This window comes from Eucalyptus grandis, chromosome 2, assembly GCF_016545825.1.
Source record: "Eucalyptus grandis isolate ANBG69807.140 chromosome 2, ASM1654582v1, whole genome shotgun sequence".
Taxonomy (NCBI): Eukaryota; Viridiplantae; Streptophyta; class Magnoliopsida; order Myrtales; family Myrtaceae; genus Eucalyptus; species Eucalyptus grandis.
In genome coordinates, this window is record NC_052613.1 from 34,020,444 (window position 1) to 34,030,732 (window position 10,289).

General features: G+C 39.7%; 1 protein-coding gene across 1 annotated transcript; it reads left to right on the forward strand.

The window, feature by feature from the left end:
• The first annotated feature begins 207 nt into the window (after positions 1 to 207).
• Positions 208 to 9,586, forward strand: LOC104423078 (ABC transporter G family member 35). The gene is made up of 23 exons (XM_010035537.2): positions 208 to 343; positions 576 to 1,030; positions 1,758 to 1,967; positions 2,108 to 2,192; positions 2,306 to 2,465; positions 2,601 to 2,677; positions 2,794 to 2,847; positions 3,410 to 3,500; positions 3,676 to 3,977; positions 4,245 to 4,843; positions 5,393 to 5,553; positions 5,671 to 5,780; positions 6,034 to 6,184; positions 6,298 to 6,456; positions 6,542 to 6,717; positions 6,830 to 7,162; positions 7,261 to 7,551; positions 7,644 to 7,727; positions 7,835 to 7,968; positions 8,067 to 8,294; positions 8,413 to 8,584; positions 8,672 to 8,926; positions 9,032 to 9,586. Exons 2-23 carry the CDS (start codon positions 621 to 623, stop codon positions 9,299 to 9,301), a joined length of 4,512 nt encoding a protein of 1,503 aa, XP_010033839.2. The 5' UTR covers positions 208 to 343; positions 576 to 620; the 3' UTR covers positions 9,302 to 9,586.
• The last annotated feature ends 703 nt before the right edge of the window (positions 9,587 to 10,289 follow it).

The following is a 10,289-nucleotide window of genomic DNA, read 5'->3' on the forward strand; positions in this document are numbered from 1 at the left end:
GGTTCAATGGATGAAGAAATTGACCCGTTTAATAATTATAAAAGGCACCAATTGCTTGCAAATGCGAGGTATGGACTTGGTGTTTGGCTAAGTAAAAAATCGTTGACGAAGCCAAGACGTGTGAGTACGGAGGATCACATACTTTCATCGGTCATTTATACATATGTACATGAATGCATAAAGGCCGCCTCTTGAACAATATATAGTCACCTGCAATAGTTTTCTAGGCCTCCATCATCTCTCTCTCTCTCTCTCTCTCTCTCTCTAAAGAAGAAGAACAAGAAAATTCGTTTTGGTCTATGAGAAGTGCCTTAGCCTCATAAGCTGTTCTCGAGAATTTGAGGTGAACGTTTCTGCTTTTCTTTTCTATTTTATGTGGGAAAATGCACAGTAAAAATGTTTTTGCTGATATGCACGCTTGCTTCTTCTCATGAGCTTCGACTTTGCACTAGCAGTACTGAGCAAGGCTCATTTGGTCGTATGTCTATTCATTCAAAATTCAAAGTTGACATACCAGCGGTGTCTATTAATTAAAATTTGTACATGAAGATTTTGCTGCCACTGACTTGATACAGAACAAGAATAAGCATAGAAGAAGAAGAGGAATAGTGCTAGTTAATATGGAGGGATTCGAACGGGGGAGGTCGTGGAGGCAAAGGAGCCAAAACATGAGCCGTAACATGAGCCGGAGCATGAGCCGGAGCATCAGCAGGAGCATGAGCAGGACTAACTGGGGCATGGAAGATGTGTTTGCCGGTTCTCGACAATCGAGACGGACGAGCCGCATCGACGAAGATGAAGAGGCTCTCAAGTGGGCTGCGATCGAGAGGTTGCCGACGTATGACCGGCTACGGACGAGCATCTTCCAAACTTTTGTCGAGAACGACGAGCAGAACCGCGAACAGAAGTTGGTGGTGGATGTGAGGAAGATGGACCTGAGTGATAGGCAACAGTTCATTGATAGGATCTTCAAAGTGGCTGAAGAAGATAATGAGAGGTTCTTGAAAAAGTTCAGAAGCAGGACTGATAAGTAAGTTCACTTTCAATTTCAATTGAATCTAAATAAAATGCTTCACCAAATATTTGCCATTTTATTCTAATCTATACTAATGCCCTAGTTTTCTCAGCCATTTTTACTAATGATAAATAATAAAGTCTGGAAACAATGTCTTGCAATTACAAGGGCTCTTTCTCATTTTCTTTTTCTTCATTTTTTCCATGAAGATACGTAACCATAGAAGTTATTGCAGAAAATTTTATCATGATAAATCATAAAAGTGTTTTTTGTTATCATTATGCGATCTCTTCCAGCAATGAAGATGAACATGAGCAAATAATAATGGCCGCCCCCATGTGCACCACCAACCATCTGATTCGATGACTCATATCGTTGACTCAATCTCATGTTTTTTTTCATTGCCATGTTGTTTGCATCCATTGTGAATGCATTTAGAAATCCTAACAAACGCAGCATTCATTATCAATTTCAAGTGACTATTTTAGAATATTGTACATTGTCATTTAGCTAAGGCAGAGTCGTGCTTCTCCATATGTGACTTCTTGATATATATGCGGCCGATTAATTTTGTTAATAATTCAATGGTTGACATCACACGTTGTTGACAAGGTCAGCTAATTAGGAGGAGGTCCTGGGAACAAGAACTAGTCAACTCAACCAATTAATTATTCATGAATTAATGTGTATTACATTTGAATATTTGTATTGTAATTGATTTGATTTGGCTGATTATTTGCAGGGTAGGGATCCAACTTCCGAAGGTGGAGGTGAGATTTGAGCATCTAAATGTGGAAGCAGATTGTTACATCGGAAGCAGAGCTCTTCCAACACTCGCCAATGTTGCCCTAAACATGGCTGAGTCAGTTCTTGGTTTAGCTGGGATTAGACGGGCCAAGAGGACAAAACTCACCATCCTTAAAGATGTCTCTGGCATTGTCAAGCCATCAAGGTGAAATAAAGGCCACCCCTTAAAAGAAAAAAGAATTTTGCTTAATTAGGGAAATAATTGGTAGGATTTAATTAATCGGTTTGGATCGGCTCCTAAAACAGTAATTTCTTGGTTTAACATTTGTTATGATTTAATTACAGGATGACCCTTCTATTAGGTCCACCATCCTCAGGGAAGACTACCCTTTTGCTAGCTCTGGCAGGAAGATTGGACCCAACGTTGCAGGTATAAGACTGAACTCAGATAAAATCTCTTGACCTTATTGAGGATTTATAAATTGATTAATATGACAAGTGTGAGGCTGAAAAGTAATTTGTGAAATTGTAATGATTGAGCAGGTTGAAGGGGAAACATCATACAATGGGTACAGGCTCAGTGAATTTGTGCCTCAAAAGACATCTGCATATATCAGCCAAAATGATGTGCATTTGGGTGTATTGACCGTGAAAGAAACTCTAGATTTCTCTGCAAGATGCCAAGGAGTTGGAACCAGATATGGTAATTTTGATTCTAATTAATAATTATTGAATAATTATTTTTTTTATTTTCTTTTAAAAGCACGTTTAAATATATATGATCCATTATTGTGTTTTAGTAATCGAACACAAGTATAATTGGTCTGTACTGTTACAGAGCTGCTCTCTGAGCTTGCAAATAGGGAAAAAGATGCTGGGATATTTCCAGAGCCGGAGGTTGATCTTTTCATGAAGGTAATGAAGTTGAATATCTCTTTAGTTTTCAAACTAACTCTAATTTCGTCGTCATTGCATTTTAATATTAAGTAATTCCTGATTCTTGATGATTGAATTATTAATTTCACTTACAGGCCACAGCCATGGAAGGTGTTGAGAGCAGTTTAATTACAGATTATACATTGAAGGTAAGTGAAACGAAGAGTATGCATGTCATTTTATGGCAACTTTTGGATTTTGTGCTAGTTGGAAGCAGCCTCTTCTTTTCTTTTCTTTTCTTTTTCTTCAATTTCTTCACTTAGTCAAGTGTTTACTTGCAAGTAGGCCCATAAATATTCTAGGATTATAAAGAAAGAGGATAAGAGAATCGATAAAAACTACATTTTCACTCAATTAACTTAATAAAAGAGCACATAGATAGCTCTATTTATAGAATATGGAAGACATCCGAAAACCCCTACTTACTGATATTTATAACTATTCTTCAACATGGCCAAGCTTGTTTATTTGATTCAAGATCTTTTTGTTGGTTTATACAGACATTTGAACCAACTAGATCATCAATCTGTCTATGACCCAAAAAAAAAAAAAAAAAAATTATCAATCTGTCTACCAATTTGAAAATAAGTGAATTTATGTCCTTTTCACTTTCTCACCGTGGTTTTGGAAGAGTCATTTTCCTGTTTGTTAAAATTCCCAGCAAATTGGTAATTTCTTCTTTTGTTCTGTTTCCATCAATATATGAAACAGATCTTAGGGCTTGACATATGTCGAGACACGATTGTCGGAGACGAAATGCAGCGTGGGATATCCGGTGGACAGAAGAAAAGAGTAACAACAGGTTTTACTTTAAGCATTTCTTAATAAAAATCCTTCTGATTATCGACTCCATGTCCATATTTATAGAGCTCGAATGAGAGGTCATCACAAATTACCGTGAGCGTGCCGGGTGAAAAGATACTTGCGAGATCATTATGGAAGAAGTAACAAATATGCTCAAATTCATGTAAATGCAGGAGAGATGATTGTTGGGCCTACAAAAACATTGTTCATGGATGAAATATCAACTGGCCTCGACAGTTCGACGACGTACCAGATTGTGAAATGCCTGCAACAAGTGGCACATCTCACTGATGCTACAATCTTAATGTCATTGCTGCAACCTGCACCGGAGACATTTGATTTGTTTGACGATATCATTTTCTTATCAGAAGGCCAGATTGTGTACCAGGGACCACGAGAACACGTTCTTGAGTTCTTTGAGCGATGCGGGTTCAGGTGCCCTGAGAGAAAGGGTACTGCTGATTTCTTGCAAGAGGTAAAAGAAATAAACAATGATGGAAAGCTTAATTGAACAGCTGTGCTGAATTTTGTTCCAACTTTGAGTGTCATTATTTGGTAGGATTATCATTAGGCAGGTCAGGTCGGTGTCTAGGAATTTCATCTGAATTAGAGTTGAACACGTTCGGACGGTGCTAGACTTTAGGCTGCTTTTAAACCTGTATATTATGTAAACCATGTTATCACGTCACATCTGATATCATCACCCCGTGAATCTGATGGTCTAGCTCGTGTGCCACAACAGGTTACCTCGAGAAAGGACCAAGAGCAATACTGGGCAGACAAAACCAGACCATACCAGTACATATCAGTCAGGGAGTTCGCCAACAGATTCAAGCAATTTCATGTCGGCATGAGGCTCGACAATGAGCTCTCCATCCCGTTTGATAGGAGGAGGAATCACCAAGCGGCTCTAGCCTTCACGAAATACTCTGTCTCAATGATGGAGCTAGTTAAAACCTGTTTTGACAGGGAATGGCTGCTGATAAAGAAAAACGCATTTGTGTACATTTTCAAGACCGTCCAGATCATTATCGTGGCAGTCATTGGTTCGACAGTGTTCATCAGGAGCAGGATGCACACTCAGAATGAAATGGATGGGATGCTGTATATTGGCGCTCTCCTGTTCTCGATGGTCATCAACATGTTCAACGGTTTTGCTGAGCTGAGCATGGCTATTCAGAGGCTTCCAGTTTTCTACAAGCAGAGAGACCTTCTGTTTCACCCTCCTTGGACCTTCACGTTGCCTAATTTCTTGCTCACAATTCCCATGTCCGTGGTGGAGTCTGTGGTTTGGCTGGTCATTACGTACTATTCCATGGGATTTGCTCCAGAAGCTAGCAGGTATGTGAACTGAAGTTGCAGAAGAATCACAAGGAGCCTTCAGTGAGATCACCATAAGTTTCAAGCCCAAAGTTTTGGGGGGAGTTCAATGTCCTTCCTGACTGTGAGGCTCTTCAAAAATCTACCCCCAAAAAATCTACAAATCATTAATCTGATAAGCAAGTTTCTCACCCAGTTTTAGCCATCCAAATAATGATATTTCTCAAGAGCTTCTTCTTGATTGACGAAAATAGCTTAGGTAACTTAGTTTGGAAGAATCGCTTTGTGTCACTTTTCCTACAAGAATATATCGTCTTAACTGAATTTGTCACTGTTCGTTGATAAAGTGAGCAGAATTTGTATTGGTTACTCTGGGACGTCACGGCCATATATTGCACAAGTTGAATCTTTATTGGAGATAGCTGCAATTCTTTCCCTTCTTAAGGCAAAATTGCCACTGACCCTGAATCTTCCTGCACAATGATGAACTTTGTTAATCATGGTAGACTCTAAGGAATGATGCTTCAAAGTAAATATCGAATGATCATTCTGTGATTTTACTACTTGCAGGTTCTTCAAGCAACTTCTATTGATATTCTTGATCCAACAAATGGCTGCTGGGCTATTTCGATTCATTGCAAGTGCTTGTAGGACTGTGATCATCGCTAGTACAGGCGGTGCTTTAATGCTACTCCTCGTGTTTTTGCTTGGAGGTTTCATTATTCCTCATGGTAAGTGTTCCATTAAATGAAAAGGACACAGAGACTACTTGTTAGAGGTGCTCACTCGTACTTAGCAAGCAAGGTGGAGTAATAGCAGAGAGCTGAAAGCTTGTTTGTCTGTGGCAGGTAATATACCTAAATGGTGGAAGTGGGGTTACTGGGCATCGCCTTTAACTTATGCTTTCAATGCCATGGCTGTGAATGAGATGTTTGCTCCTCGTTGGATGAATAAACTGGTAAATCTCCTATTATCCTCCCATGCTCTATCAAAGTAGGCCTGCTATGTGTCATTACAGCAATTTGACTAAGACGTTTTGTTCTAAAGAAATTTCATTGTTCCAAGCTTTTTGCCAACTTAATTGACATATGTTAAGAAGAAGCACAGCTAAAGTATACCATTTATCACTGTCAAACGTGCACTATGAATAAGGGGACATACATCTTTTGTTCCTTTTTAGTCTTTACTAGAAATAATCAGTTGTTTTACAGGCTACCAGCGGTGATAAACCTTTGGGTTTGGCAGTGCTCAACGTGTATGATCTGTCCAGTGAGAATTGGTATTGGATTGGTGCATCAGCTCTAATTGGATTCATAATTCTCTTGAATGTTCTCTATACCCTTGCACTCACGTACCTAAATCGTAAGCTCTAGCTCCATGCATAAAAAGTTCTGAGTTTTGTTTCTCCTGACATACTCCCTCTGAGGGTGTCGATTTTGTTAGTCTCTTGTTTAATAAGATGCATGAAACTGCAGCTTTTGGAAAGCCTCAAGCTACAATATCTGAAGAAGCAGACAACGATGAGGAAGACGAGCACTCAGAATCGAAGGACAAATCTAGAATGAGGAGACTTTCTTCGATTATGAGAGAGCCTTTTAGTGGGCCCTTATCTACATTCGATGGGAACAACACAAGTAAATAAAACTACAGAGGACAAATTACTCCTTCCTGAGAAAATGTTACCGGTTTTGATATACCATTTGCTTCTGAATATTTCAGGAGACATGGAGCTCCGAAGGATGAGTAGCCGAACAAATGCCAATGGCGAGAGCAGAAATGCTTATTCTAATCTTGAATCAGCAAGAGGCGTTGCTGCGAAGACTGGAATGGTTCTGCCATTCGCTCCTCTAGCAATGTCCTTTGATAACGTAAATTATTACGTAGACATGCCTCCGGTATGTAGTCTTTACTTTTCATGCACATCTTAAGTCAACATTACATAATTTATAGTGATTTGAGATGGCGAGAGCTAGTCAAGAACTCAACGTTGTGAGCTTTATTCAACAGGAAATGAAGGAACAAGGGGTCACGGATGACAAACTCCAGTTACTCAGGGAAGTAACAGGTGCATTTAGACCTGGAGTGTTGACTGCACTGATGGGAGTAAGCGGAGCTGGAAAGACTACCTTAATGGATGTTTTAGCAGGGCGGAAGACAGGTGGCTATATTGAAGGCGACATCAAAATTTCAGGATTTCCCAAGAAACAAGAAACCTTCGCCAGAATTTCGGGATATTGTGAGCAAAACGATATTCACTCACCACAAGTCACCGTGAGGGAATCTTTAATCTACTCAGCTTTCCTACGTCTACCAAAAGAAGTTGGGAAAGAAGAAAAAATGGTACGAGTACATTCTATTTCAGCCTTTCGCCTATTTGTTCAAGTTGTGACAGAAAGACTGACACTAGTAATTCTATCTTGAAATTGTTGTGCTGCCAGATTTTTGTTGATGAGGTGATGGAGTTGGTAGAATTAGATAATCTCAAGGATGCACTAGTTGGTCTTCCAGGAATTACGGGTTTATCGACAGAACAAAGGAAAAGATTGACTATAGCCGTAGAGCTTGTCGCTAATCCATCTATTATATTCATGGATGAGCCAACATCAGGTCTTGATGCACGAGCTGCGGCTATTGTAATGAGAACAGTGAGGAACACAGTAGATACTGGACGGACTGTGGTCTGCACAATTCACCAGCCTAGCATCGACATTTTCGAAGCATTTGATGAGGTAACTAATTTGAAACTTTTGTTTCTTTCTTCCTGTACAAGCAAGTAATGACATAAAAGGTCATTAATTTAACTGAATTACCTCTGTTTCAGCTGCTGCTAATGAAGAGAGGAGGGCAAGTGATATATTACGGACCACTGGGTCGGAATTCCCACAAGGTCGTCGAATACTTTGAGGTACTAATCTTGTATACTAACACATTTCCTTTTACACCTCATATGGTACGTATTGAGAAGAAAAAGCAGAAACCTCTGGTCTAATGCTCCTTTTTGCTAAATTTCAGTCTATTCCTGGAGTCCCAAAAATCAAGGAGAAGTACAATCCTGCAACGTATATGCTTGAGGTGAGCTCGATAGCAGCTGAAATACGGCTGAAGATGGACTTTGCTGAGCATTACAAATCATCGTCCTTGTTCAAGTAAGTGAAGTGCTGAGACTGAGATCAAACTAAATCCTTTTCATGTTGTCAATGAAAACTTTGTCACTGGCCTGCTAACATTTTATGCCTTTGTGTAGGAGGAACAAGGAACTAGTGAATGAGCTGAGTACACCACCTCCAGGGGCGAAGGATCTGTATTTCCCGACGCAATACTCGCAGTCCTCATGGGGACAGTTCAAATCTTGTCTTTGGAAACAATGGTGGACTTATTGGAGAAGTCCGGACTATAACCTTGTGAGAAACTTTTTCACATTAGCAAGTGCCCTAATGGTAGGGACAATTTTCTGGAAGGTCGGCACCAAGAGGTACGTGCCTCAATATCCTATGGAGTAAACTTTCTGCGTCGGGGTTTTTCATAGAACATCGAGGCTAAAATTCGATCTTTCACCCGATTCATTCTTGCTTCATTACATCACTTTCCAGGGATAGTCAGTCTGATCTGACCACGATTATTGGAGCTATGTACGCTGCCGTCTTATTTATCGGCATTAATAATTGTTCAACCGTACAACCCGTGGTAGCTGTTGAGAGAACCGTGTTTTATCGAGAAAGAGCGGCTGGAATGTATTCTGCTCTGCCTTATGCGCTTGCACAGGTGGAAATTAATTACTTGGTTATACCTCAATTGTTTGTTGCGATACATCTTCCAATTCATTAAACTTTAGCGATTTGCTATGCGCAGGTGATATGCGAACTGCCGTACGTACTCTTTCAGACCACATATTACACGGTGATTGTGTATGCAATGGTCTGCTTCGAGTGGACGGTGGCAAAATTCTTCTGGTTCTTCTTCATCTGCTTCTTCTCCTTTCTCTACTTCACATACTATGGGATGATGACAGTAGCCCTCACGCCCAACCAGCAAGTAGCTGCCATCTTCGCTGCCGCTTTCTACGGTCTTTTCAATCTTTTCTCCGGATTCTTCATCCCAAGACCAGTGGGTTCCTTTTAGTCCTCAAAAGTTTAGTTTCAACTCTTTTATGGCCATCTGGTCGTACTTTCCTGCTCAGGACATAACAATTTGTTCTTAATTCTTTTTCAGAAAATACCGAAATGGTGGGTGTGGTACTACTGGATCTGTCCCGTGGCATGGACCGTGTATGGATGCATAGTGTCACAGTATGGTGACGTCGAGCACAAGATCCAAGTCCCTGGCAAAGATGACCAACCCATCAAGCAATACATTCAAGATTATTTCGGATATGACCCAAACTTCATGGGACCTGTTGCTGGAGTCCTGGTTGCTTTCACAGTTTTCTTTGCCTTCATGTATGCTTATTGCATCAAAGCACTAAACTTCCAGACGAGATGAGGCTATGACGATGCTCTTGAAGATGAAGGCGAGCTCTTGCTCTGATCATCATGTACATGTAAAACATCGACATAAAATGCAGCCCGGTAAGGTTCTGCGAGGCAATGATTGATTTTTGATAGAGATTAGGCTACGGTATTCGGTACAGGCTTCAGACACATAGAAAAATGCAGAAGTTAGCAAGGTTAGAGGATAATGCGCGTATGTAGAGGGACATTTTCCTAGACAAACTTGCAAAATTGGTCAAATTTGAAAAGATCACAGTTGCTTTCTGGGCGAACTTCATAGATATAGTGCCAATATCTTCCCAGTATCGTATTAATGGATTCCCTCACTCCTTTTTTTTTTTCTCCTTTTTGAAAAGGCCATTATTAATGTTCCATGAAAATTCTGGCATTTAAGAATCAGGAAAATTCAGGGAAACAATATGATAATTGCAACCAAACCGTGAGTATATTGCATGTTATGCGAATGAAAATAATTTGCTTGCTCATCTCGATCGCAGTTTAAAGTAGAGTTCAGCAAGATCTATCAAATTGAATAACTCAACGATCGATCATGTTAACTTAAATTAATTTTGATTTCATACATCTAATTTAGTTCGTGTTGCATGCATTACGTGGGTAACTACATAAGTCATGAAAAATGGATAAGGATTTTCAAATCTTGGAAGTTAAAATTGCTTTTCTGCAAGCATCTTTCTCTACTTTAATGAATTATACAATTAATATCGTCAATGAAGTTAGACACCTTTACTTTAATATATTAATTCATTGTATGGTATATACACTTCATAAATCACAGGACTAGCCGGAGTCATTATGCGTTCCAAAACCTATCCATCTGTCAAAGACAAACAAGAGAGATACCATGACCTGGATATCCAAAGGCAAGGGTATATGTAGTTTTTTCCATAATGATTTAGATACAATCTACCGATCAAATTAGCGTATGAAATACGCAGATATTTGCTTTGTTCTACCAATGA